Source organism: Dissoconium aciculare, assembly GCF_010015565.1.
Source record: "Dissoconium aciculare CBS 342.82 unplaced genomic scaffold K489scaffold_6, whole genome shotgun sequence".
NCBI classification, from domain to species: Eukaryota; Fungi; Ascomycota; class Dothideomycetes; order Mycosphaerellales; family Dissoconiaceae; genus Dissoconium; species Dissoconium aciculare.
In genome coordinates, this window is record NW_022984956.1 from 1,452,552 (window position 1) to 1,479,179 (window position 26,628).

The 26,628-nt window shown below is 51.7% G+C and overlaps 13 protein-coding genes across 13 annotated transcripts in view; 6 read left to right on the forward strand and 7 right to left on the reverse strand.

The window, feature by feature from the left end:
• Positions 1-369: 369 nt before the first annotated feature.
• On the forward strand, positions 370-1,087 carry K489DRAFT_224930 (uncharacterized protein). The gene has a single exon (XM_033599764.1). The coding sequence runs from the start codon at positions 471-473 to the stop codon at positions 867-869; it is 399 nt and encodes a 132-aa protein (XP_033460148.1). The 5' UTR covers positions 370-470; the 3' UTR covers positions 870-1,087.
• Position 1,088: 1 nt separating this feature from the next.
• K489DRAFT_410178 (mitochondrial carrier) lies at positions 1,089-2,207 on the reverse strand (the record flags this gene model as incomplete). The annotated part of the gene is made up of 2 exons (XM_033607676.1): positions 1,089-1,221; positions 1,309-2,207. 2 exons carry the CDS (start codon positions 2,205-2,207, stop codon positions 1,089-1,091), a joined length of 1,032 nt encoding a protein of 343 aa, XP_033460149.1.
• A 2,886-nt stretch (positions 2,208-5,093) lies between these two features.
• On the reverse strand, positions 5,094-5,407 carry K489DRAFT_318626 (uncharacterized protein; the record flags this gene model as incomplete). The annotated part of the gene is made up of 2 exons (XM_033601335.1): positions 5,094-5,265; positions 5,322-5,407. The coding sequence occupies 2 exons, from the start codon at positions 5,405-5,407 to the stop codon at positions 5,094-5,096; spliced, it is 258 nt and encodes an 85-aa protein (XP_033460150.1).
• A 981-nt stretch (positions 5,408-6,388) lies between these two features.
• Positions 6,389-7,657, forward strand: K489DRAFT_388894 (ribonuclease H-like protein; the record flags this gene model as incomplete). Its single annotated transcript, XM_033606456.1, has 2 exons — positions 6,389-7,414; positions 7,436-7,657. 2 exons carry the CDS (start codon positions 6,389-6,391, stop codon positions 7,655-7,657), a joined length of 1,248 nt encoding a protein of 415 aa, XP_033460151.1.
• A 1,097-nt stretch (positions 7,658-8,754) lies between these two features.
• On the forward strand, positions 8,755-10,178 carry K489DRAFT_380511 (uncharacterized protein). Its single transcript, XM_033604897.1, has one exon. The coding sequence runs from the start codon at positions 8,839-8,841 to the stop codon at positions 9,958-9,960; it is 1,122 nt and encodes a 373-aa protein (XP_033460152.1). The 5' UTR covers positions 8,755-8,838; the 3' UTR covers positions 9,961-10,178.
• Positions 10,179-10,815: 637 nt separating this feature from the next.
• Positions 10,816-11,085, reverse strand: K489DRAFT_380512 (uncharacterized protein). Its single transcript, XM_033604898.1, has one exon. It carries the CDS (start codon positions 11,063-11,065, stop codon positions 10,895-10,897), a length of 171 nt encoding a protein of 56 aa, XP_033460153.1. The 5' UTR covers positions 11,066-11,085; the 3' UTR covers positions 10,816-10,894.
• Positions 11,086-12,624: 1,539 nt separating this feature from the next.
• On the forward strand, positions 12,625-13,783 carry K489DRAFT_431706 (uncharacterized protein). The gene has a single exon (XM_033608452.1). The coding sequence runs from the start codon at positions 12,680-12,682 to the stop codon at positions 13,454-13,456; it is 777 nt and encodes a 258-aa protein (XP_033460154.1). The 5' UTR covers positions 12,625-12,679; the 3' UTR covers positions 13,457-13,783.
• A 1,314-nt stretch (positions 13,784-15,097) lies between these two features.
• On the forward strand, positions 15,098-16,119 carry K489DRAFT_357449 (carbohydrate-binding module family 50 protein; the record flags this gene model as incomplete). The annotated part of the gene is made up of 1 exon (XM_033602556.1): positions 15,098-16,119. The coding sequence occupies one exon, from the start codon at positions 15,098-15,100 to the stop codon at positions 15,698-15,700; it is 603 nt and encodes a 200-aa protein (XP_033460155.1). The 3' UTR covers positions 15,701-16,119.
• K489DRAFT_431708 (uncharacterized protein) lies at positions 15,980-17,638 on the reverse strand. Its single transcript, XM_033608453.1, has 3 exons — positions 16,841-17,638; positions 16,345-16,782; positions 15,980-16,236 (listed from the first exon to the last, which is right to left on the reverse strand). Exons 1-2 carry the CDS (start codon positions 17,433-17,435, stop codon positions 16,457-16,459), a joined length of 921 nt encoding a protein of 306 aa, XP_033460156.1. The 5' UTR covers positions 17,436-17,638; the 3' UTR covers positions 15,980-16,236; positions 16,345-16,456.
• Positions 17,639-17,806: 168 nt separating this feature from the next.
• On the reverse strand, positions 17,807-18,930 carry K489DRAFT_380517 (uncharacterized protein). The gene has a single exon (XM_033604899.1). The coding sequence runs from the start codon at positions 18,696-18,698 to the stop codon at positions 17,973-17,975; it is 726 nt and encodes a 241-aa protein (XP_033460157.1). The 5' UTR covers positions 18,699-18,930; the 3' UTR covers positions 17,807-17,972.
• A 1,840-nt stretch (positions 18,931-20,770) lies between these two features.
• K489DRAFT_410186 (uncharacterized protein) lies at positions 20,771-21,715 on the forward strand (the record flags this gene model as incomplete). Its single annotated transcript, XM_033607677.1, has 1 exon — positions 20,771-21,715. One exon carries the CDS (start codon positions 20,771-20,773, stop codon positions 21,713-21,715), a length of 945 nt encoding a protein of 314 aa, XP_033460158.1.
• Positions 21,716-22,802: 1,087 nt separating this feature from the next.
• K489DRAFT_380520 (MBOAT-domain-containing protein) lies at positions 22,803-25,568 on the reverse strand. Its single transcript, XM_033604900.1, has 5 exons — positions 25,278-25,568; positions 25,149-25,193; positions 24,981-25,080; positions 23,902-24,920; positions 22,803-23,835 (listed from the first exon to the last, which is right to left on the reverse strand). The coding sequence occupies exons 1-5, from the start codon at positions 25,297-25,299 to the stop codon at positions 23,288-23,290; spliced, it is 1,734 nt and encodes a 577-aa protein (XP_033460159.1). The 5' UTR covers positions 25,300-25,568; the 3' UTR covers positions 22,803-23,287.
• A 428-nt stretch (positions 25,569-25,996) lies between these two features.
• K489DRAFT_380521 (histone-fold-containing protein) overlaps positions 25,997-26,628 on the reverse strand; it is a 1,878-nt gene continuing 1,246 nt past the window's right edge. Inside the window, exon 3 of the mRNA XM_033604901.1 lies at positions 25,997-26,506. Coding sequence (XP_033460160.1) covers positions 26,288-26,506 — 219 coding nt within the window. The 3' untranslated portion in view covers positions 25,997-26,287. The remainder of the gene's footprint in view (positions 26,507-26,628) is intronic.

A 26,628-nucleotide genomic window follows, 5' to 3' on the forward strand; every position in this document is an offset into this window, starting at 1 on the left:
ATCATGGTTTCCATTCAAGATAGATCACACCACCTCTCTCTGAAATCGTGTCTTCTAAAAGGTAAGAACGATCTTGACACACCAACATCGAAAAATTCCCTGAAACCCAACTGGACCTCTCCACATTCTTTCCATTCCCGAATCGATCGGACGAACGCGGGGGATTTCAAGGTTCAGAAATGGGACATCTATCAGGCAAAAACAGAAAGAAACCACCAAACTGTCTTTCCCCACGCAGTTCTTGTAGTAGTATCGACGGCCCCTTAAGCTTAAGAGAGGGCTTACATGCCCAGGTGAGATTCTATGCAAACAAGCCCTGGTATAGAGAGTATCCGTCCATTCTAAGTCATTTCCCACGGCGAAAAATCAAACCAATACTGTGGGACTCGGATCGTGCGAGTCGCTCGGGAATTCAATTTCCTAGCGTATGACTCTATCCAAGGAGGATTGCTTCCCCCAGAGTGCGACAAATGATGATTTTTCGTTGTGGCAGATTATGCTCTCAAAAAGAACATGAGTCGAGAATGGCGTTCATCTCTGCGAGATGGGATTGTTTTCCGTGGCTCGTGAGTTGTAGTGATATGTTCAATGTTCTTGTGTCCAATGTCTTTGCGGGACGTCGGGCGCAGTCAGTTGTATGTGTGTATGTGAGTGTGTGTGTGGTGTGTGCAGCTGGTGATCATTTCTCATCTGCAGGTCGCAAAAAGTGTAGCGGTTCAGCAGCTGATGGGGAGCTCAGAGTGCCGCGTATTAAAAAGAGGACCCCGTGGCGTGGGATGGGAAATCGCATCTCCGTGTCTCTAGGCCACTTGAAAGATTTGCCCAAATTTCTCGTCATGTTCCCTGGCAATCTCAGGGAGGCGTTTTAGGGTTTTCCTTCCGAAGTTCAATAGATTTTGGCCGCAAGCCGCATTGAACATTTTATCGACGGAATGCGTTGGTACAGCGAAGTGCTGCCTGTGAGTTGGATGTTCTGTCCGGATCGTGTCAGAACTCTAGTTGGCCGGGCGGCGAGGTACTTCGCGCCGACTTGCGACGACCGGAGGCCGCTGCTCCAGTGCTGAGTTTCGAAGATGGGAATCGCCCAATCAACGTGTGTCTGCGATCTCCTTCCGATCACCGGTGGACTCCCACATCTTCGGGAGGTAGGACTTCATATTCTCGTAAACGAGGAACGTGACGCACGTCGAAGGCAAGACGCGGACGAGATTCGGGCCCAGCCTATAATGATTGGATCGTCAGCAAGAATCTCCCGCGTAAGAAACTTCTCACGATCACGGCGGAAAGAAAGAGAAGAAAGGAACTCACCCTTTGTAAAATCCAATGGTGCCCTCCTTCCGCATGACCTGCTTGATCACGTCCCACGCACCCCTGTATTTCTTGCTCGCATCATACGTCTGCAGCCGCGACCGCACGACCTGATAGGGATACGTGATACTTCCGGCCAGCATCTTGCTCACGGCGCTGAGGAGCAAAAAGTCCATGTTCGTCAAACCCTCCTTGCCGCCGACTCTGCTCTTCGCCCAGCGGTTCTTCAACTGCTCATAGGCCATGAATTGAATCGCACCGTGGCTGACGCCGAACAGACTCGGCAACAGACCCCGATAGAACCCGCGGATCCCTTCGCTCCGGTAGAGCTCCAGCGTGCCGTGTTTGATGCTCGTGTAGGCGCCCGGGGCGGACTTGGCGGTCGACAGCATCCGGGTTTTGATCACCCAGATCGGGTTCGTGAAGACTGCGGTCAATATCCCCGACACACCTGATGCGATGAAGTAGTCCGAGCTGCGTAGCTCGTGCTCGCCCGTACTCGACGCTCTTGCCGCGCGCACCAGGTCCTTGATGTTCCCGTACCACATGAAATACAGGGCCCACGAGACGGAATTCCCGATCATGTTCGGCATGAGGCCGCGGTAGAAGGCGCGGACGACGCCCGCGGTGTCGCCGCGAGCGGTGATGTTGGCCGCATTGCGGCGGGTGTTCTCGACCACAGCTTCCTGGGCGATCTGGCGGATGACGTGGAGACTGCCGCCGGCGCGGGCTTTGGTGTTGGCCTGTTCGATCTGGAGGCGGGTCTTCACCACGTCGAAGGGGTGCACGACGAGGGTCGAGACGAGGCCTGCGGTGAAGCCGGCGACGGATTCGACGAGCGAGGGCGAGAGGCTGACGCTGGGTTGGCGGCCCTCGAGGGGCGGGTAGACGCGAGGCATCGTCTGGGAGAGATGATCATGCTCCTGACATGGTGGAAAAGAATTGAGGGATATCTTCGTTCTCGGTCGGGTGGGCGCGCGCCAAAGACTGTGACAGCAAAAGAAAACTCTCCTCGACCGTTGTTGTCCCAGAAGGTCTACGGTATTCGGAAAATTCTCCGTGGGCAGTATTAGAGAGAGTGGGAATGCTCTAGTCTGGTGAAGAATGACGGCGTTGCAAGTGTTCCTCCAGCAGCCAAGTTAGGTCCAAGCTGTTGCTGACGTGCTCAGAATGCCCTCACCCTCACTCTCACTGCTCGAGAATTATTATTATTATTAACGTACCCTATAGGCTTGTGGGCCACTATAGGCTTGTGGGCCACTTCCTATTCTCACTACGTATTCTTTCCTTCAACACGCGATAATTATCCACGTCATACAATGGATACGCGATTGACGCGTGATTCCTACGCTCCTGCTATCGCTGCATTGAGATCCGGTCAATTCAAGTCGATCCGAGCAACTGCGCGCGCGTATAACGTCTCAAGGACCACCCTCCAACGCCGCCTTGACAGCAGACCTTCCAGACAACAGCAAGGTGTCAATTCAAGGAAATTCACTGTCGCTGAAGAGGAGGTTATAATTGAAAGGATATTAGATATGGACTCGCGTGGATGGCCACCAACGCTTGCTCATGTTGAGGAAATTGCGAACATCCTTGCAACGCAGAAGGGCCTTGAACCTGTTGGTAAATTATGGCGACATAACTTTATTAAAAGGACACCACGGCTTAAGACAAAGTTGTCGCGAAGGCTGGATTGGCAGCGTGCACGTAACGAGCAGAAAGACGCGTATATTCAATGGTTTGAATTGGTGAAGAACATGATCAATTTCTATGGTATCCTTGAAGACGATATCTACAACTTTGATGAGACTGGATTCCGCCTTGGGCAAGCTGGCAACCACCATGTTGTAACTACAGCTGATCGGAAAGGAAGACCAACATTGATTGGATCGGATTCTTCTGAATGGGTAACCATTATTGCCTGCGTCAACGCTCGAGGCTGGCAGGTCCCTCCATTCGTGATCTTCAAAGGCGTAACGCTAAATAAGACTTATTTTGAAGGACTACCACCACGCTGGACTCTAGCCTGCAGCGAGAATGGCTGGACAAGCAATGCTCTTGGTCTGCGTTGGATAGAGCACTTCCATGGACATACGCAGCAAGCGACAAAGGGTGTTAAAAGGCTTCTTGTCCTTGATGGACATGGTAGCCATTTAACGCCTGAATTCGATCAATACTGCAAAGATCATAACATTGTCACTCTCTGCTTACCACCTCATTCTTCGCATCGTCTACAGCCTCTCGATGTTAGCTGTTTCGGTCCTTTGAAGACAGCATATACAGCAAGGCTTGAACGGCTCTTCCGAGCGTCTTATTATATCATAACAAAGGACGACTTCCTTGCCGAGATCCCACACGCGATAGCTGCTGCATTTACAGCTTCAAATATACAAGCTGGCTTCCGCGGTGCTGGCCTTGTGCCATTCAATCCTGAAGCAGTACTAGAGAAGCTGACATTAAGAACAGTAACACCTCCATTACAAACACTAGTACAATGGACTGCAGTTACGCCGTCAAACCCTCGAGAGGTTGATTCTCAGACAGCATATATTGAGAACAAGCTGCAGCGTTCAAGCACTTCACCGTCAGAAATAGTTGCTGCTTTGCGACAGAATGCTAAGGGCTATCATAAAGCAGCTGCTCAGCTGGCCCTTCTGCAAGCTGAAGTGTCCGACCTCCGCCAGACTGTACAGACGCTGAGCGCGCGTAAACAACGTCCAAGAACGCGTTATAAGGTTCAAGGAAGTGTTGACAAAGAAGGATTCGAGGCTCTTCTTATTGCAAAGGCTGTAAACACGTTGTTATCGGAAGAACAAGGCCAAGCTGAAGCAGGCTCTAGCCAGCAGACACGTCGTAAACCACGGTGTAGCACTTGCAATTTGGAAGGACATACGTGTAAGACGTGTCCTACTGTAGTATAGACATCCTGTCCCATAGAATTCCTAATCATATAGCTTCATTTCAATTATTAGTAGAAATATTGAGTATTCAATGCAGCTGGTGTCGAAGAGTGGCCCACAGGCCTATAGTGGCCCACAAGCCTATAGGGTACGTTATTATTACGGGGACCGGATGAACGCTGTCCGCTGTCGAGCCGTGCCCAGGTGCCCAACGTTTGGCTCTCCGACACATTATCACAGTACTTGGTCCACCGAAATGTTCAACACCGCCTGGTAGTGCCAGAGCTCCAATTATACATACGCACAATTATTATATATTGCCAATGCATACAGTCGAAGTTGCAGGTGCTGTGGCCAATTGCATATCATACATTATCCATATTTCAAAACGATTCAAATCGCAGATCTGGACTGTGTCGAGGCTTTGACGCACATTGACGATGGGCGATGTGGATGACTTTATTTACATTTCATACATAGGAATAGAACAAAACGCCCGCCATCGAGTCTGGCGCGGGATGCAGTCTGACTTCAACAGGCACTTAGGCACTTAGGCACTCGGGCAGTCAATCGGTCTGCTCGAAGTACGTGTCGAACTGGCTGTCGTGCGCGATGTACTTCTCAACATGTCGAGCTCGCCTCTGGCAAGGCATATATCTGTCGACGGCCGATTTCACTCTCATTCCGATTCCAAGTTGACTTTCTTGATGTGTGTAAGACCACGGCTGTGGCTGTAAGAGCGGTTTGAGCGCCACGGTATCTTCCTTTCTTTGTGTCCTGTGCTCCACTGCGCCCATTGGTTGCATTCCCCATGAACGCCTTTCGCATGCATTACACAAGGTCCTCGTCTACCTCGAGATCCTCCCAAGACACATGCACGCTCTAGTGGTGGTCTTTGCCGTGAGCCTCGTCGTGGTGACCGTGCGAGCTGGTCATGAAGAACTGTTCGTATGCAAGATATCCGGCGAATGCGACAGTAGCGATCCCCAGTCCAGGAAACGAGTTTCGGAATCGGTTGGCGCGAGTGAAAGGTCCAGAGTACCGCCAGGCCTCACTGAGGACGTGTCAGTCGGGGATTGTGCTCAAGTCGTTGGAGGAGAGTGATCATACTTCCGTGCCCATGGATCGGCTGCTTTGCTGGAAGCGGCCGCGGCCAGCTTGGAGGCGCTGAAGCCAGTGAGATCGGGTCGCGCCATCTTGTAGTCTGATTGATGTATTCGTCAGTTAAGGCGATTGTAGAAGAACAAGAACTGAAGGGCACTTACTTCGGATATGCGCAATCAGGTTCCCAATGCCGGTGGAGAGTCGGGACGAGATGCAGACTTACAGCACCAAAGCTACAGTCCAAGTGAGTCCATCGTGAATCTCCTCCTATGGTCCGACGTACTGCACCAGGCCAGCACTTTCTCGGCAAGCGCCGTGTCCCGTCGGCGGCGGTGGAAACCCTAACCCTAACCACCACCTGGATCACCTCGAATGCTTACCTAATCAGCAGTCCCCAGCAATTCGTCCCGAATACGCCAGCCAGATGCAAGCCCGAGCCCGCAATCCAACACAGTATGCAATACAATATAGTACAAGTTATCACTCCGCCGATATTCAACTGCACCAACCAAACTCAACGACACGCATCGACGACTTCCACTTGTCACCAATCTCTCGGCAATCCATGAACAGTCTGACCTGGTACTATTCTTGCAATTGCCTCCCTCGATTGCCCAACACATCATCAAACGCAGTCGCGTGCTTTTCCGACTCACGCATACGATCAAGCTCGCTGCTCAGACAGACTCATTCGACCCTCTGAGCAGCCCAAGTGGACAGACCAGAGCACGAGCAGATAGTTTCACTGTCACCTCAACTCATGTGATCTCTGCGATCGTGATCTCGCCCAAATACCGGAAATCGTCGACTTGCTAGACTGCATACCACGGTAGGCTTCGTTCAAGATGCCTCCCGCTGTGGGTCGAATGCACCCTTCGCACATGTCGAATCCCTTTGTACATCTCAACCCACAACACACGATCCCGCAGCCAAACTCACATTACTCCTCACAACCAATTCAAAGTTCATTCGTATCATCACAACACGCCTTCAGCAATGGCATGTCCGCATTCAATGGAGCCTCCCAATATGGCGCGAGTGCATTTACACCCGGATCTGGCTTCAATGGTGGCATGTTGGCTGGACAAGGACAAGGATTGGGCTCTGCAGCTGCACAGGCAGGATTTGCGAGAGGCGCTGCGATGCAAGAGCACAGTCATGCATTGGAAGGGGCGATGGGCATGAAGCCAGGCACTGCAAGGATCCGCGAGGTGTGGAGGCACAATCTCGATGCGGAATTCCATGTCCTCCGTCAATTGGTTCAGAAGTATCCATATGTCTCCATGGATGCCGAATTCCCGGGAATCGTCGCGCGACCGATTGGCACTTTTGCGGGTAGTAAAGCAGAGTACCATTATCAGACGCTGCGATGCAACGTGGACATTCTCAAGCCCATCCAAATAGGCATCACATTATGGACTGCCGAGGGTGACCTGCCACCACAACAAGACTCGAATATCAACATCCTTCCCATCAATAAAATCCAGGCGTACAACAGCGGCCTCATGGGCGGTGCACAGCATATCCCGTGCACCTGGGTCTTCAATTTTCAATTCAACCTCGATGAAGACATGTACGCCGAATCGAGCATCGAAATGCTAAAGCAGAGCGGCGTTGACTTTCAACGAAATCACGAAATGGGAATTGCGCCACATGCCTTTGGATCACTTCTCACCACATCAGGTCTCGCATTCAACCCAGAAGTTCATTGGCTTAGTTTCCACTCTGGTTATGACTTCGGTTACCTGATTAAACTTCTCTCGGACGACGCTCTTCCCAACGACCAAGGCGAGTTCTTTGAGCTCGTCAGTATGTACTTCCCCAAATTATGGGACATCAAATTCCTGCTCCGTCACGCTCAACGCATGCGAAACGCAAACCGCCTCCCAGCTGAGGGAATCCGGATCGTCGACTCTCTCGGACAGAAATCCGGTCTGCAGGATCTAGCCGAAGAGTTGGGTTGCCAGCGCGTCGGTACAGCCCACACCGCCGGCTCCGACGCCTGGCTGACCGGTTCCGTGTACTGGGCGATGAAGTCCAAGATTTTTGCCGGCAACCTCGAGGACGAGCAATCCGATCAGATCTACGGGCTTCACGGTGTCCAACCTCCCGCCAGCCAGCAATATCGCGAGGAGTTCTTCGCCGCACAGGGCACGCCTGGCCAGCAGACTAACGGTCTGGGCAGCGCCGCCGGTGCGAACTTTACTCCCGGCAGCAACAATCCTTCTACCCCTACCAACCAGCACGCCGGTCTGAATAGCACCCAGACGCCTGTCGGGCACTATGGCGGAGCCGGTGGGGCTGGAGGACATGGATTTGGAAACTTCCAGTATGGAAAGTAGAATTACCAATGGCAACAATCACAGTTGCGAGAGCAACCAAGGCAAGCTTCGCAACATTTCTCACAGCAGCGACTGGATTGGGAATACCGGGCATGGGAATAGCATTCTATATTCCGTGATGGACCGGGGTACTGGGATGTCCTTCCAGAGTCGGTTCGTTCTCTTGGACGAACTGATCCGTCATCTCGTCGTTTCGTAATTGGAAAGGGGTATATCTTTGAGAGGGATGACCTGGATCACAGCAAATTCACCGACAACGGACCACCGGGACTAAGCCGCAATCACGCCGCTGTCGGGCCCCGAAACGAGAATTTTCGACATCAACTTCCTGATGACTTGACCTTGCAGCTATGGTTGTCTTACCAATCTTCTCGCGAGTATAGAAACCGCCAAGAATGGAGGCTACGTACTGGGGAGGCGTATCCCCTCCTACCCTTCGAGCCCGGCTTCTCGGATCCCATACCCCAGTGCTACCTCAATGCTTCCGGTCGTCGCGATCCACCTTCTTGGAGGTCCTTCAAGACTCTCATTGGCTATCATTTCGAGTGGCGGTACAGGCCTCATCCTTCGGCGGCAGGGGAAGCGCGCAAGCGAGCTGTGTGATTTGAAAGGAAGGTGATACGGTGCCGACAGCAAAGTTCGATGACTATGACGGGACTCAACATCATGCGAGATTCATTCTCATTTGCACGTGGATCTTCTTCCGGACTTGCGGAAAAGGAAGGGACCGAGAGCACTTGTGGGAAAAGCGCGGCGCTGGTGGAGTTTTGGAATTTCTTCTTATGGCTCCGATGCGACAACGAAACATCGTTGACGGATGTATCTTTACACTTTTTGGTGCGAGATATGAAAGTAATCTTATTCTTTGGGAAACACATGTTGGCAGGTCTAACCGATGGAATGTGCACTTACTCACACACACACACGAATTTGGAAGCAGGTACAGTATAGGGATAAATTCTACATTCCTGGCGTGCTTACAGGGAGACGCCAGCGCTTATTTCGTCCACTTCTTGCCATGGAATCGCAATCTCTTGAATGAAATTGATGTCAATAATTCCTAATATTCAACCGTCCCGCTACATCCAACTACCAGGCTGTAAAATCACATCGACTGCTAAGAAACTTTTTATCCGAACCTTTTGTTCCTGTATACGACAGCCGCCGATTAACAAGACTGAATGCCCGCATTCTCCGGCAGATACAAGATGAGGACTGATCTCAAGACGAACTCCGATCGCTCATCCACATCAAAGCAAAACCCCAAGTCAAGCCAAAAACCATGCTTCTATGCACTGCCGGCTGAGATCCGCCTCATCGTCTACGACTACATTTTAGACGACTACAGCAATGACAAGATGCCAGAATCACATCGTAGATCGAAGATGATGGTACAAAGAGACAAGCTGGTACAGCTATTCGGATGCAGACCGTCGAACAAGGCCGCAAAGACGCTTTTCGTCGATTATATTGGCACGGCACTGGTTCCCAATCACATCGAAATCAGGGCCAACATCCACACATGGGCCGTGTCGGTCTCGAAAGGACACCGGGCTCAAGTCGTCACCAATGCCCAGGAGATGCCAGCCATCACCCTCGCCTCGAAGGCGATTCGGCAAGAAATCCTGCCAGCATTCTTCAGCCGCTTCTACGCCCTCAACCCCCAGAACGAAGACGACACTCCCTGGTTCGCCCGTAGCTCCACCAGAAGAAACATCACAAGTTCGAATCTCCCGACCTACAATATGAGCCCTTCCCTCTGCAAACACTCCACCCGCTTCATCTACCACCGACCCAACAGCCCCATAATTCTCACCTTCGCCCGCCGCGCCCTCCCCCTCGTCCACAACCCTGAAGGAGGAGAAAACCCGTACACCATCACCCTCACCCACAAAACCCTCTGGACCATGACCCTCACCATCCTCCAAACCACAACCTTCACCCGAAAAGCTCACCATCAACCCTCCATGCGGCCCGCACCTAGCCTCCATCCCCTCACGACAACAAACTTCTCATCCGATCGCCCGGAAATCCTCCTCGACGAGGACGATCCTCGAAGACCCGGGGTCATCTTCGCCCGCGACTTCGCGGAGGCGTTGTCGCGCGATCTGCAGGGTCGTTTTTGCAACACTACTACGTCTGCGGACGGAGAGGAGGAGGGGGAAGGGGAGGAATTGGGAGGGTCCGCGGAGAGGGTGGCGCGGCTTTGGGAGCGGTGTCGATTTTGGGAGGAGAGGGCGATGGAAGGGGCGGTTAGGGGGAAGGGGGGCCGGTGGGTGCTGGATGGGGATTTGAGAAGGTAGTCCGGTTTGGTCGAGGGCGGGGCGTTTCCTTTTTCCATGGGGCTCCTTTCTTTGGATTTGGATGGGGAGGTGTTCTTCTCAGAATTTGTGCAGGTTGCTTTTTCTGTGGACGGGAGGGTGGGCGTTGATTGACCACAACGTCAGGGGCGTGAGATTGGAATTCGAACAGCATGAGCTCCTTCGTATGAAAGGACTTCGGTGGGTGTGATGATCTCTGGGTTTCATTTATTGATAAAGTCTTCCGAGTAGGACCTTCCTCATTTTCGATCATCTCAAAGTACTGCCCCCGAGAGATGGTCTTTTATCCTTCGCGCTGCATTGAAGAAAGCGACGTTGGCCAGAAAACAGTGCTGACTGCATTGAGGCGCGAAAGTTGATCATGAAGTATGCCAGCATTCACGTAGTATAACACTATGATCACCAAGAGTGTGGATCATAGGCTTGGGCTGTGGTTTTTTGGCGCTGGTCAGGGACACAGCACTGATTCTCAGAACGGGCCGGGCAGCGACTGGTCACGATATCAGGGGCGTTGATCGACTAGTATGGTCACCAGACGGAGCGGCCTAAAAGTGAGACACCATGCAAGTGCAGACAGAATCTGACAGGATTCATGATGACAATGCGAGAGATTCGCTGATCCTCGCAAGAGCCAGCAAATGTCACTTTGTCGTACACATTCCATCCGTAGGAATTCCCGTCAAGCGCTGATATTCAACTTCCTTACTAGGCAAGAGAGCAAATACTTCGATATGACCGGCCCTTGCATTCTGGGGAGCAAACTTGATAACTTATTATCCCTTGTTGGTGTTGATACAAGCGTTCGCCCTGTCCTCGCTCGTGTTTCTGCACCTCCCTCGCTCATCACCAAAAGTTCAGCCATCGACTCCATCTCTTCAAGACGTCGGCACCCAACATCAAGGCCATCGCAGAGCCATTAGATCTCTCCCGATACCGATTCGACCATGGAAACTACTTTCCATCCTTCGAGGAATTCAATTTTCGTGCCGACGGCATTGTCATGTCCATCATGATGCCAGGCTTCAAACCCGACGCCGACCAAATCCGGGAAGAAATCGAAGAAAGCAGATTTTTCAACTGCCATCATGCCGCCATGTGGAACGCCAGATGCATGGTCACCTTTTCCATTCACTCCGCGAGACTCTTTCACGAAGCAGCTGATGCGGAATCCCGGCATATTGAGGCCTGGCAGAGCCTTACCAAACTCGAAGAACACCACCGCTGTTACGGGAACGCATACACGTTGAAATGGGCCAAGATTCTCTTCGACGCAGCCCAAGACATGATAGGCCCCACCACAAGGATCCTCACCAGGCTCAACCCTCAACACGTGGAGGACAAGTTCTGCGAGATTTACGCCAGCTGCCAGGCCAAGACTTATGAGTTTGTCCGTGATCGTCCTCGTCAGCCGGGCGAGGGCCTGGTTCCTTGCTTGTTTGACTTCTACGCGAAATGGCACGGGCTGAAGACGGAACCGACCATGGAGAAGAACTTTTGCTTGTACAGTCTTTACTGTAAGGCTATGGACCCTGAACGTGAAGCACCTCTGTCTTTGATGGGGGAATGTATGTCGATTGCGAGATTGAGGTTGGTGAGGCCTGAAGCTCGGGGAATACTGGAAGCTGGGGAGATGTCAGAAGCTGAGGAGGAAGAATGAGACGGCAACATCATCCAGAAGGCATTATAGAAGTAGCAGAATACAATGTGCTATGCAGAAACGCTTGAGTAGAGTTGCCGCACGGTTTTCCTCGGCGAGAGTCAAGAAATTTCGAGGAGCCTTGAAGCATAAAGTTGGTGAGATTTTTCTCCCATGGCATTGAATGACGGAGAGTGATGAGCGCCGATCCAAACAGACTGGAAGATTCCGCATCAGCGGAGAAGTCCTGTCTGGCTACTGTAAGAAGATCGCAATATTTCGATTTCAAGTAAGACGCGACCTTGCTGAGCCTGAAGGCTGTTCAATTTGCAGTAGCTTGTAGATGACTTCACGTTGGTAGTTGCGTGGTTGAGCAAGGCGCTGGCGCTTAATTGCGCTTATCAACCAGGTCAGCATTCTTCGATGATGTACTATTGCTAATTTGTCTTGCACCTACGCTAAATGATTGACCGTAGTGTATCCTCGGCATAATTTCTTACGATTCAATAACAAACGACACAAATCAATCCAGTCTCGGATTTCCTATCTGTCATGCCAGACACAGGAAAACAGTGTCATTGCTATGTCGGAACATACGTATAGTTCGGATGTGTACGATTTAGGAAGATTGATCATTATCGCCCGCGCGCCGATGGTTGTTCGAATCATTGGTCTGAAATGTTCCAAGCTACAAAGTCTTCTAAGGTACAGATGCTACCCGCTATCATCAAGTTGGTAAAGAGCACAGTGTAAAGTGATTCGACAGATTATCTTCAGCCAAGGGACTAATGAAGCGATACGCCATGGAGGTCAAATCATACTTTATCCGAAGCGCCGTCGCTGTTCTAATATCTCTCCACTCTCGCCAGCGCTTCTGATTGACATCAACGTTGCGCAACCCGACTGTAGTGGACGAAGATATATAAGAGGTCGCAAAGATGTAACAGCTTTCAGTATATCGTGTCACTCTCATATCCTCATTTCAAACTCAAAGATCAAACGATACTGGGCTGCTATTGCCTCCATTCCAAGTCCACATCAGGTCAGTCCCAGAAATCTATCGCCATGAGTGGTGCATCAGCCACGACGCCCCCTTTTTTCGACTTGGGTGATCCACTATTCGTCGACCACGCTGCAATTGCTGCAACCAGGCCTGCCACTTTCAGACTCATTCCACACCTAAGTGACAAAGACGGAAAGGCTTTCGAATTCATTGGAGGTGTTTTCACCATGAATATCTCCGTGCCAGCTGTCAGCCAACAGCAATGGAATGAGAACCAAAAGGAACTTGCAGAGGCCACGAGACGACGCGAAATCCATACCTGTTTCATCACGGGCGCTGCGTTCTCGATCGACTTCGGGATCGAGTACGCCTCCTTTTTTGTGGAGAAATCAGAGCCGTGGTTTCGTTTCCCACTCCACGGCGATTATGGACGCTTTTGCAAAGCCAACAGCTATTGCATTGGCTGCGAATATGTCTTTGTTCTGGCCTATATACTCTTCTTTCGTATAGGAGAATGCATCAGATGGATCAACTCTCCAGTGTGGCAGCCACCTGTCCTTGAAGCTCCAGTGCTCCACCAAATCTGCAAGGAGATATACGAGCATTGCACATCGAAGAAAGACCCAGAGAATGTCGCGAGCCATTCGCTTTTTGTGCACGCTTACAGAACGATTACCAAGGCCAAAACACATCCGGCTGGCGAACAAGATAGTAAAATCAAAGACGTATTTTTGACACCAAAACCATGTCCTTCACAAAACGGCTGCGCTCTGGGGAGAGTCAACCCTCCTCGTGATCCGGTCGCGGAGAGTTTAGCTGGCTTTTTCGACAATCGTTGATCTTGAACTTTTGTACTTTGTATGTTAGCACTTCAGATCGATCGTATTCCCAAACTTGGAAAAGCTGTCATGGAAACAACGTCGGTGCTGTTCGAGGTCTTCGATAGTTGAGTTGTAGAAGCATTCTTCTTGGGAGACCATGTATCAACCTCATGTATCTTGATTACACAAGATGTCGTATTGTGTGAAGAAAATCTTGCGGGAGTAGTTGTGTTGCAAGGTCAATCTTGCAGCAGAATGACCTGTCACTACAGTCAGTCTTTCAGCCTTATGCGCCTATAGCTAGGTAGATGACGTTACACATGGCTTAATACCTAAGCGATTACCTGGCGCATCACCCTACCGAGGGCGTTGATTCACCATGACTCAGTCACTCTCACTGCACTTTTCTTTCCAATGTAATAATTCATTACCGCCGGCAAGGAGGGCATTAGTCAAATCGGACGGGGCATCACGATGACTCATCAGAAATCGAGCTGCACTGATGACTAATACGCCCGCCAGCCTGGGCGCTCTCTACGAGGCGAAGTCGAATGATGTCGTTTCAATTGAGCTGTCGGAGTGCCTTGTTCTATTTGACCTATGCCTGTACATGCGCATGTTGCTCATGTGCCCTCTATTCAACGACCACCGTCGCTCTGTTAAGATGCGAGATCGAGAGATGGAACGGCATTACCAGGCGACGTTAGGCAGTGATGCCAATCACCAGGCAGTTTGAAAGTCCACAACGCCACCAGCTCTGTAGAATGCCTCACGACCATCGCATCCTCGCTAGCTCCGAACTTGTCTGAGCGGAGGGAGATGATCGACATTGTCTGTATCACGGGCGGCGGGTCTCGCGGGAGGCGTAAGTTCTTCTGGAGTTGTTGCGTAATGGTCAAGGGTTTTTCTCATGTTATGGTATGACATTGATGGTGCAGATCGACGAAACTTTAGGCAGGAGGGCACGAGGCGCACGCGAAGGATGAGATGGAGTGGTGGGGTAGAGAGAGCATCTATCGGTCCGACGAAGGGCACAACTCGGCTTCTACAGTAATTCATCTTTTTCTGTTCATTCACTCCGTTTAGTCTGCTGTCTTTATTGATCATTAATTTTTCAACCTTGAATTGGACTTCTGGCCTTGTATCTCGTGGTCCTACACTGTGTACCGTGTTAATTCTCCGCCTGTGGTGTTATGTGTCATTGATGACCATCTGTAAAACATGTCAAATTTGTCCACCAGTCGCTCGACATATTTTAAACTTCCCGTCCGGACCGCGGCTTGGACGGCACGCATCGGATATCAAAGCTTCTTTTGAATGCCCCTTGCTAGGCTACCACGTTATTCTTAGAAATTTTGGAGCGCATTGGGTAAAGCTTGGTTTGCGGGTGAGATTTTGGTGTTGCATTTTGAGAGACACAATGACGATGATGACGGATGTGTGTGCCCTTGATGTGCCTAAACGTAGTATCGTCGATGTGCAATTTTGTTCGGCATGTCCTTGGTGTGTGTTGGGGGAGGCAAAGATGGATGGGTGATGTGATATGTAAGACATGGTGAATTCGCTCGAAGATGAATCAACCCTTTCCTTCATCATTGGCATTCAATCACTGGCAACAACACCACATACCTAAAAGAACCCCCAAAATTTGACTTCAAGATGCATTTCTCTCTAAATCTCTTCGCGGTTTCGGCTCTCATCTCCTCTGTCATCGGCTCAGCCTTACCCGTCGCCTACTCCGGCGCTCTCGAGTCCACCAACGACATCTCCGCCCGCGCCTCCAACTGCACAACCTACTGCTCCGTCTCGGCCGGCTGCGTGTGCACCGTGCGGCCCTCCGACTGCACGGCCTTCTACACGGTCCAACCTGACGACACCTGCGTGACCATCGCCAAATCCTACTCCAACTTCACCGTGACGCAATTCTACAAATGGAACCCCTCCATCGGACAGACCTGCTTCGGTCTCCAAGCCTACGTCCCCGTGTGCATCAACACGCCGTGGTATCACTTCACTCCTCCCGTTCAGCCCGATTATGGAACCCATTACGCGCCTTCCCAGACTCCGGTCCCGGTGATGCCGAACATCGTCTCGTCGTGCGAGGACTTTGAACTCGTGGCTCCGGGACACCGCGTCGATGAGCTTGCGGCCGAGAATGGCTTCCCGGTGGAGAAATTCCAGGAGTGGAATGGAAACTCAACGACCGCGTGGGAGGGCTATTGGGTTTGTGTCAAGGCTCCGGATTCTGCGACTTCGGCGTAGGAGGTAGATGACCTTGGTCATTGCCGCTCCGAGATGGACCCTTTTCGATCGAAGATTCTTGAACGTCCTGCGGAGTTGTTTGATGATTGAGCCCAATGGGTCCGAGGAGTCTCACTTTTGCAGATGGAAGCGACGTGTGCAGATGACGGGATGATAGGACTGGATTTATATTGAGGAATTTTTACGAATGAAATACGAAGCTACTTTTGTCTTCAAAATAACCCATGCCTGCTCCACTGACATTTGAACCGCTTCGTTCGTTTCGATCGGAAGTAATTCAGGGGTGGTCTGTACTAGGAGACGAATCCGACTGGCTCTGGTCCATCTTCGTTCTTGAGCCTCAATATAATTAGGCTATTCCTGTGCTTTGCAAATATGATCCGTATAATTAGTGTTCATCGTTGAGCGCACTGAAAGATAATAAACACCGCAAACTCAAATATGAGACTCGAACCCTTTTGTAAATATTTGAGCTAACTTACTATGTGGATTGGCAAGACTCCAGACATCTCGAGCTACCACAGCAGGGACGCCTACTAAAAGTCATTGTGGTGAGAAATAGCAAGGCACGATCTAGCGGTGAGTATCCATGCGAATTGGGTATCATAACTAATCGAAAGCATCCTCAGAAACTATCCACTTACCGACGGTAATGACAGCTCGATCGAAGTGATGGGCGACCTCCGTCAGAGTCAGGCATTACTATAAAAGTTTGTCCGTTGTATTGCCAAAGGCGACGTAAAGGCACGATTCAGATCAGGCCATAATCATTGAAGCAAGCAGACCAAGCGCCAGCACTGCCCAAACGGCCGACGATGGCATAGGACGACCAATTGCCGCCGAGGTTTTGCTCTTGTCAACCACTTGGCACAAAATGCTCGGGTCAGAGTTCACGCCTCGCCCTTCGCTGCGGGCGAGGGGGGTAAATTTCAGGACAAGAATGTTCAGCGCGCCTTCCGCTTGGTTCAGTACAGTGCGGTTAGTCGACGAGTAGGACTCGGAATCGAAATAGGACAGCGCGCCGCCGGGAAAGAGTTCGCCGCTGCTGCTATCGGGAGAGCTCGAGTTCATGGGCGCGACGCCTGTAGATCAAAGAAATTAGCATCATGGCGCGGCGTACTGCATGGTTTGAGCACTGACCAAATGCCGCGGACCCGCTGGATCCGCGCGCGAATATGCTGGAGCAGTTCTGGAGCGCGGAAATGTCGAACTGCTTTCCCGCAGACGCGAAAGTCACGTCCTGGATGGACTGGATGCACGAGGCGCTTAAGATCGTCGCACATGACCCGTCACCGTCGTTGGAGAAGCCGCTAATGGCGCTCTTCTCGACATTGACGGCGAAGGCATTGACGTATAGTGACATGTCGCGTTCCCGGAGAAGCGTCTGCAAGCTGTCATTGCGGCCGCTTGTTGGAAAGCTCAGCTGGTACTGCGTGTTCCGTATGTGTTGGCCAGCGGAGTAGTTCGCCGATGGCAGACCGAGGTCTTGAATGGGACTTGGAATCGGAATGTCCGCGATGCTGACGCGCCAAGACCACCTCTCGAGCGTATTGTTGTAAGTCCGGACGAAAGACACGGCACTTGTCGCGTTGGGGCTCTGGCCGGCGGCTAAGTAGACGTGCCGCCCGGCGTCGGTGAAGGAGCTGCCGGGACGCAAGGGGCCAGTCTCAGCTGCGACACTGTCTAGTGCTGCTGCCAGTGGGACGACCAATGTCCACAGCACGAGTCGAAACATATTGTGCCAGTGTGATTGTGTCAAGAAGGTGATGATGTGGTCATGGTCGTCTTCGGCCTGGAGTATTGAACGGCAACCTTTGTACCTAGATCGAGGCTGGCTGCGTCAGGATGTCCCGTGTGAAGATGACGTTCGAGCAATACCAAGCCGGTCACACTAATGACTTTTCCCTGATGATTCCACGTCGTGCATGCACGGTAGAGTTGGTGTTGAGAAGAGGATCTGTCGATCGAAATATACGTAGATGATGGGGCGAAGGCACTAGCTTGGATGGCACTGGAAGGCACTAGCTTGAAGGCACTAGCGTGGAGACACTAGTAGCACTGATCCTGACAACCATGTTGGCACAAGAAATAATGTAATATAACATTGTAGTTTCATACTGTCAGGATGTAAAGCGCTTAAGATTCTAACGATACTTTACTTAGTAAATTCTGTGCGAATTGGAGGGGTTGGCCTGTGGACCGGTGGGTCCTGAATGTCATCCATATTGAAGTGCAGACACAAACCCTGTTCGAAGCCTGTCCAGCCCCCTAATCAACCGGGGGCGGAGTGACAGTGACGGTCATACTCTAAGCTTCCTCTAAGTGTGCCGAGGCGCTCGAGAAAGCTTGCCGTACTTGTGTCGAAGGAGAATCTGGGGTGATTTCGAGCGTATGCGCTTGATGGACTTGTGTCGATCGAGGGTTCGACATCACTTCGGGCGCGTGCGCTTACCGGAGCCATTTTGCATCGGCCCTTTCGGAGATGGACGTCTCGAGCAGTTGCTCGAGAGAACCGGTAACCGCAAAATGGACAGGCCACTTTTTCACAAAAGCCGCTCTTCTCTCTGCAGTGGCGAAGATAATTGCTTGAGCAAGAGAATTCACGCCCTTTACAGCCATGGTCCCAGCAGTAGATGATCGACGAGCTGCTGGATTGTGGTGACGCTTGTTTAGGGTTGGTCTCCGTCGCTGTTGTTGTGTCAAATTGGTTGGAAAGTGAGTTTAGATCAAATCCATGCAGCCAGTCAGGGGGAGTATGCGCGTCGATCATCTGTTGTATTTCTAGATCAAGCTCGTATTGCACATTGGCAAGGAATTGCGCGTCAGGGAAATGTTGTGTCTCGAGGCTGAAGTCGCTCGTGGGCTGGGAGCTGGCGTTGCCTGAGGTTGGTGGCGCGTGGCGAGGTTGGAGGCTAATGCCGGTAGCCGGAGATCGTTTGCTCGATGGATGGCAATCCCGTCCAAGCCAGGTACCAGTCTCTTCAGTGTCGTGTACCATGGCTGACAGTCCGTCTTATGTTGTAGCTGAATGCATCCCGGAGGGTACAGAGTCCTTGCGCAGCCTGCGTGGACTTATATCCTACACTTGACAGGGTTGCGGTACAACGAAATGTCATCTAACAGCATCGTCAACATGTACGCGACGTCTGCGGACTGTGCCACAGATCGATCGGCGACGCAGTGAGCCCAGTGTTGGCACCATCCGATTTCTGCGACCGAGTTCCCGCTAGGTCCGCCCGAGAGTTCGCAGCACAGGGCCACAGGGCCGGCCACGGGGACTCGGACACATGGACAATTTACCATGGACTCGATATATACCAAGAGTGGTGTTCGCCGCTGCCTGAAGCTCCCGGGCTTGCTGGGGTGCGAGCCGGTTCTTTGTGGTGCCTCAGGCCTCAATCCGCGGCCAACTTTTGATCATTGCCCAGTGTTGGATTCATTCTCACGTCTGATGTGCTGAGACCTGTGACCATCACTGACGTTGTCAACGGAACGAGGCGTCTGCGGACCTTGTTAGCAGGGCAAGGCCAACAGCCCATCTCAATAATAGCACATGGATGGGCGCATGGCATGGCGCTGACCGGCGTTGGGGCCAAGTTTAGCGCGCGAGGAGCATTGCTGCATCGGCGATCATGGTTTGAGTGATGAGCTCACATGGCACAGCCTCCGGGTGTGATCCAAGGAGACGACGCAAATAAACGTGGATGCCGAGTGTTTGACATTCCACGGGTTTGATGGTCCACTACGTGCCACAACAGACCCACATTCTGCAGCCGGCGCTTGCGCAGGATGATGCGCTCACCACACGAATCGTCCTAGTCATCAGGATGAGTGGCGGTGATGAGCGTGCCTGTTGAGCGGCGTCCGTCGATCCCACGGCACACACCATCGCAAGAATACACACACGTGCATTAGCGTGACGACCCCCGTCTACTGCACAGCGTGGGATGCTGGTCCCGACATATACGCGTAATATTCGATGGAGTCCTGCTCTGCAGCAAACCGAGCAGAATATCAGGCTCTGTTCCGCGGTCAACGTTGGATCGATGAAATCGAATTCAGCACTTCGATCCATCGATCCAACACGTCGTTCTGTTGGATCAAGGCTATTCCAACACATCCAACGAAATGGGGCCACTGAGGTCAGCAACTAGCTATGTATAGTGGTGATCTGCGATCTACTACATCCAACAACTCGAAGTTAGTGGATTTCGGCCTATTTCCGCGATTTAGCGTAGCGGCAATTTGATCACATATTTGATGTGACCTCAGTAATTCGTATCAACACATTGATTAGCTACTAACTCCACACCAACCCTACGTATTACTACTATTCAACACCTCAATTCAACGCTTATTACAGGTCCAGCTGGATATGTTGAATAAGACGTGTTGGTTGCAGCCGCTGGATGTTGTCAATCCAACAGCTCGACAGAGCACTAAGATTCTGAGTTGCGGCAGTCCAAATCGACAGTGGTGCCCGTGTCAGTCCCCATAGTTTTCCAACTCGTACAAATCATTGACCACTGTCACGGATCCAACGAAGCGCTAAAAGAGGGTCTGTAAGCTGGTCAAACGACAGAGGCATTCCACAGCCATGCTGAGTGCTCAGGAAAATAGATAGAATCACAATCATCGTCCCTCGACGATCGCCTCTTCGAACAGCATCGATATATTCCCTGCTCGAACCCAGGTTTCAGCTTTCTTGATAATGAAGACAAATAGCACTACAGATGACTCGCGACACTTAGCGCTGACATCTACCTGCAGGCGTTAGGACAACGTCAGCGTCAGCGTCTCCGCTGAAGGTATTAGGGCGAAGACATTAGGCCGAGGGCATTAGCGCGATGGCACTCGTGTAAAGGCATTAGCTATGTTTCCTTGCAATAACAAATCGAGAGTGCGATTTCGAGTGCGCGTGTCTTTTGGGGTATTGAGTCCATGATGAGCTCTATAAGAGTAGCCAATTCCACGCGGTACTAGAATATCACTCACTTCTCAGCATCATCATCAGCCGAAGACTGTACACTTCCCATATCAATATCACTACTCGCCAAGACTTCTGATACCATGCGCTCCAACACGATCCTAGCGGCACCTGTGTTTGCCACAGTCGCTCTGGCTAATCCTTTGACTTTTCGGCGCACCGAGCTAGGGCCTTGTCCGCCAATAAATAGCGATCAATGCTTCGAAGCTCGCGTCGGCTACTACAACGACAAAGACTGCACTGACTTAGTCGGCGGCTTTTGCGTCAATGGATTCGCGGGAGAAGGGGGAGATTGCTCCCTCCCTGCGGCTGGGTCCCCCGCTTGCGAAAAAGCAGGTGTCCCGGACACTACTCCGTACTGGGCCAAGATCCTTTCAGTAGCCCCCGGACACGACCAGCTCCAGCTCGTATACACCCAGGACCAGAGTTGTCCGCCTTCTGGACCCGGCGCCGTCTTCGCCACCCTCATCAACAACGGCGCGTGCGTTCAACTGAACAAGGGTGGGGACGTCGTTGGACTAACCGTTTACCCCAGCGGCGGCTCTGGCCTCGCGAAGAGGAACGCGACCCTCAGTCAGGGCCTCAAGCGTGACGGCGCCGGCTGCTCAGGCTTCAAGATCGAAAGCTCGCAGCCAAGCGAGTCCCCTAGTCAGCAAGTCTCGGAGATCGTCGATTGTACTAATGGTAGCGACAACAACGCATGCTCGATCACTAGGGAGAAACAACACACAACCTCTGTCACCACCTCCTACACCTTGTCTGTGGGTGGCTCTGTTGGTTTTCTGGGTGAGGAGGCTACCTTTGAAGCTACCTTCGGGATGGAATATACACAGGAGGAGACATCGGGTATCCAGGAGATGCTCACGGTCGAAAATGGACAAAAGGGTTATTTGTCCGTTTATAGTGCCGCAACACTTTTCCATGGCACTTTCACTGGGTGCAACTCTGGTGATGCCGAGCAGCCTGGTGACGTCCTGGCAATCAAGAAGAACGGGCTGACCTACGCGGTGATCAACACCGCCGCCTAGATGGGGTCAGGAAGGCCTTGTCTCCATTTCTGAGGCGAGGGAACCGCACGTTCTTGGTAGGAGGAGATGCAACCCCCGATTTGTGCGAGGATTGGTTACGGGTCTTTCCAGACGGCAAGTGTCAGTGGCGGACGGCACCGTCGTGTTTCGAATGATGAGCCCAGAGCCTTGACGGTCAAATTCATCGATACCCGTCTGCGTTTGCGAATTCGATGCGCTCCAAATGTACACATTCATTAGCATATGTAACGTCCCTACTGACGTCGCGAGCCACCCTGCGTAACGAGCCAGCATTGAACACTTCCATCCATAATCTTCTGCAGCACCTGTATCGATGCCCCTCGACGTATCTGCGATATAGATTACAATACCAGCTGTCTACCTACCGCTCTGTGTCCAAATTGCAGGCTTGTCCACAATGAAATCGGATTTCATTGATTAATTGATTTGATTGAGTCCAAACACGGTTAGTTGATAAGGTCAAATCAGCCGGTCTTTTGTTAGTAATTAAACAAATCATAGATAACGATTTGAATGATTTGATTGACTAGTTAGCTTGGCATAGTATTAGTAGTAGTAATAATAGTATTGTCGTGAGTAACGTAGTGGTCGTAATAGTCGTGATAGTAGTACAAGATCCGAAGTGAGCCATAACCCCAACCCCAACCCTAGTTCAAACAATCAATCAAATCAAATATTAGTTACAGTCAATCAAATCAAATCAAAACTTTTACCGTAAGGCCTCAAATCAAATCGAATCACCGCTCCAAATTTGATTGATTTGATTATGTACAAGCCTGCCAAATTGGGTTCGTCTTGTAGACACTGTCCTCCATTCCGTCCCTTTGCGAAATCCGACCTTCCCCGTCGATCGCTTCGTACGGGCCTGAGACAGAACTTTTGTGCACACTTGTCAGTCTTGGATGATTACTTGGAAGCAGCTCTATCCCCGTCATGAATCTTGTCATATTCATAGCTGTGTTGCACGATATCCCCAGCGCTGCCGCCGTCGACGTTCATGACATCGGTTTCAGATCTCCATTGCTGAGTCACGCAAGTGGCCGAGAAGTGTAGACGAACCACGCTATGCGCCTCCGTATTATAGCTAACTCCACTTGCCCACATCCGAGGAGTCGCCAACCCGCCGAAATTATACCGAACCCTAAATCCAACCATTTCCATGGATACTTGAGATCTTATACAGACCTCGACCGACGACGTCCCGCGACCAGGTTGCAGTCTCGAACAATGCCAACCTTTCTGCCCCTGTGCGAGTGAAGACCACCAGTAAATCCCCCTTTGGACCATTCCCTCATAACAAATGCGAAGAAGACCAAAAAACGAAACGGAAACGAAAACACGAGCGGCGCTCGCGCGCGCGCAAAAGTTAGGATTCAAATAGATAGATAGGGTTGGAAATTTCCCCAAAGCGCATTTTTCCCGGCGCCACTTGTGCTTTGGCGGGAAAGATCCCTTCTCTCATTCTGATTCTCATTCTCGTTTCTCACCTTCTCCTTCCATCTCCTCGTCCCCTCCACCTCTTCTCCCCACAGAAAGAAAAAGGAACTCCGACTAAAGCGACTTCTTCTCCTCCCCGGCCCTGGGAGCCACGGCGTCGGAGCTGGCCTTCCTCAGGAGCAATTTCTCCTGGACCAATTTCTTGACCTCGGGGGCGTCGACGCGGATTTCCATCTGGCCGGTGCGCCTGCGGAGTTCCTCGAGGACCTCCTCGACGAGCTCGTCGAGTTCGCGCTCGGGGTCGACGGGGATGCCCATGGTCGCGCCCTGCAGGCTCTCCATGCTCTCGTTGCGCTTGATGCCGGGCCTCGAGGAGGAGGAGGAGCTGGCGCCGGTGTAGGCGCGGACGCGTTTGGCGAGGAGCTTTTTGCCCGGGCTGGCGAGGAAGATGCTGCAGGCGAGGACGCCGATGATCGGGTAGAAATAGAGTTGGCGCCAGACGTGCAGGGTCGAGGAGACGGAGAGGAGGATGAAGGGCGTGGTGGTGAAGTCGAAGACGAGGTGGGTGATGATGCAGGTGAAGATGTCGTAATAGCGTTTGTACGCGGTGGGTTTGCTGCCGTCGGGGGAGAGGAAGAAGGGTCGGATGAGGCGGCGGGAGTCTGGAAATTTGATGTCAGTGATCTGTTGGAAAGGAAAGGGATTCAGGCTAGGAAAGCAGAGCCTACTTTTAGCGACGTTTTGGATGAAACTTGCAAAGACAAAGGCCATGTAGTAACCCGGCTCGAAGCCATGCCAGAAAGCACTGGTGACGAACGTGGCCATACTCGCGCGGAAGCCAGGTTTTTTGCCCTTGGGCGTGACACGGAGGTAGACGTAGTTGCGCAGCCACTGGTTGGTGTTGCAGTTCCAGTTCGCCAGATAGGCGTGGCTGTTCTGGGCGAGTTCCACGCCGAGGGGTTTGATGTTGGTGAGACGATCCCAGTCAGGTTTGCCGGTCTTGGGGTTGATACCTCTGTAGCCGATACCGGCGAGGATACAGGCGCCTTCGGTCAGGGTCCAGACGCCGTAGTATTTCATGCGCTCCACGAGGTTCATCATGTGGAGATGATAGATGCGGAAAAGGAAGCCCATGTTCTCGAAGCGCTTGCTCAGGACGACGGTCGGGCTATAGTAGGCGGATAGTTGCAGAAATGCGATGGTCCAGGCCAGACCGATCAACATCTTGATCGTGGCGGGGGTACCACTACGAGGGATCTTTCGCTTCTTGCGGGTCGGTGGGGCCTTCAACGGGTCGGTTCCTGGCGGGAGATCGAACATGCTCGTGTTGATCCAGCGTTCATAGTCGGCATAATCAAAAGCCGGACCTATCATGACCGAGGGGAAGAAGGCGACGAAACCGGCATAGTTCAAGATGCTGGGAAGTTTCCGGACAGCGCGGGACTGCTGATCCGGGCTGAGATCGGCGTCTTTCTGTTTGCCATCCCAAACGTTCCAGCAAAAAGCCGAGAGTTTCATGACAAGTACCATCTGGGCCCCGGTGATGTCGACGGAGCTAGGACTGGCGGCGTACAGACGGTAGATGTGACTGACGGACATGTGGCCCATGAGGAAAGTGAAGCCGACCCATGGCATGTATGGACCCGAGACATATGCGGCGATGAGATAAGTCCCGATGGCGTCGAATGAGATGACTGCAAGACCACCCCAGAGATCGAAGAGTCCCACGAGGAAGAAAATCGTCACTCTGCGTTGTATCAGCAATCTCCTCCAAGTTCAGCATGGAGATGGGAGGGAGAGATCGTACGCGATATTGAAGAGGTTTTTGAGATTCGGCTGGTTGTCAGGGAGTCTCTTGAGGAGCGCGGCCAACGGATACGACCCCAAGAACAAGACGATGAGTTTGACTGATCAAGTTGGAAAAGCGAAACATCAGCTTTGAATCCAGGTTGCTCAATGATGGTCATCTTCTTACACTCGTCCAAAGGAGCTCCGAGCTTGCTGGCGACGAACTCGAACGCTGTGGGATATCGTCAGTCGTCCGATCCGTGTTTGGCATTCCGCGACGATGATCGCTTGGCCGTCTGCCAGCAACACCACTCACGGGCATTAATATAAGGCAACATCTTGAATTGCTTGATTCACGCGCGTATGTGGAAAGCGGCGAATTCCGTCCGCGCCGAGGGGAGCGGATGCCTGGCTCTAAGCTGGGAAATTTCACGCAATAACAGTAACGAGCAAGGAGACCGCCTAGACGCAAGTCATACTGTTTCGTACGGCTTGGGTGATATCGTCGTGATTTTATCAGCCGGTGGGAGGCTCGAGAAAGGTGTTGTTGGATATTATTCCGTATACGAGTGCGAGCCTTTCCCTGTTTGCGACTGACTGATGATGAAGTCGAAATTCCTCGCCAGCAAGCGGGAGAAAGCGCGCGCGCCACGATGTACGTCATCTGGGATGTTATATACTCCAGCTGTGTGTGAAATATACCTAGGTATAGTAGGGGTCTAGTTAACCTTCACTACTGTCCATAGTAAATCTGTAGCTTTTTGCTTTACGGCCGAGGCATTCTCGATTCTCGCCGTGGGAGCTCCCAATAGCTTCAGATCATCAAGGTCTACTGCAATGCTTGTTCAAATACAAATTTGGCCAGAACATTACCTAGTGCTAGAAGAGGAAGTGCCATACTTTCCGCTTCCGTATGTAAATTATATGCATTCCACACCAATCAGGATTTATATGTCGAGCACGGCAGGTTGAACAGGCGATACCACAGCCACCTAGGCTAGCTGATATAGCAAAGAGCTAGGAGCTACGAGAAGCTCGAATGCAGTAGATGAGACGAATCTCTCTCCCTCTCTCTTGATCTCCTATTAATCGTAGGCAAGAGGGACAAACGGGATATTCTTTCCAAACCATCCGAAAAAAACCCCCAACCAAAGCAAGCACAAACAAATACAAAAACACCATTCCCGGAAAAACAAGAGAAACAGAGACAAGCCCGACAAGGGCACGTCATCATACCGCACCGGGAAAAAAGAAAAGAGAAAAAGTACAACAAATCCTCCCTCCTCCCTCTTTCCTCTTCCATCCCTCTCCCGCATACATCACAATCTATCCCAACCCGCCCCAACTCCCCCGGATCCTCCTCGCGAGTTGGATGTCCTTCTGCATGATCGTCACGCGTTTCGCATGGATGGCGCAGAGATTCGAATCCTCGAACAGATGCACCAGGTAGGCCTCGGTGGCTTCTTGTAGCGCTTGGATGGCCTGGGATTGCCAGCGCGTGATGCCGCTGCTGACGGGCGCCATGTTGAGGGTCACCTCGCGGACCTGTGCGGATGAATTCTGTCAGGTGGAAGGGAAGAGGAGCGATTTAGGGGTTCGAAGTGAGGGTGGAGTGAGAGAGGTGTGTGTAGAGAGAGAGAGAGAGAGAGAGAGAGAGAGAGAGAGAG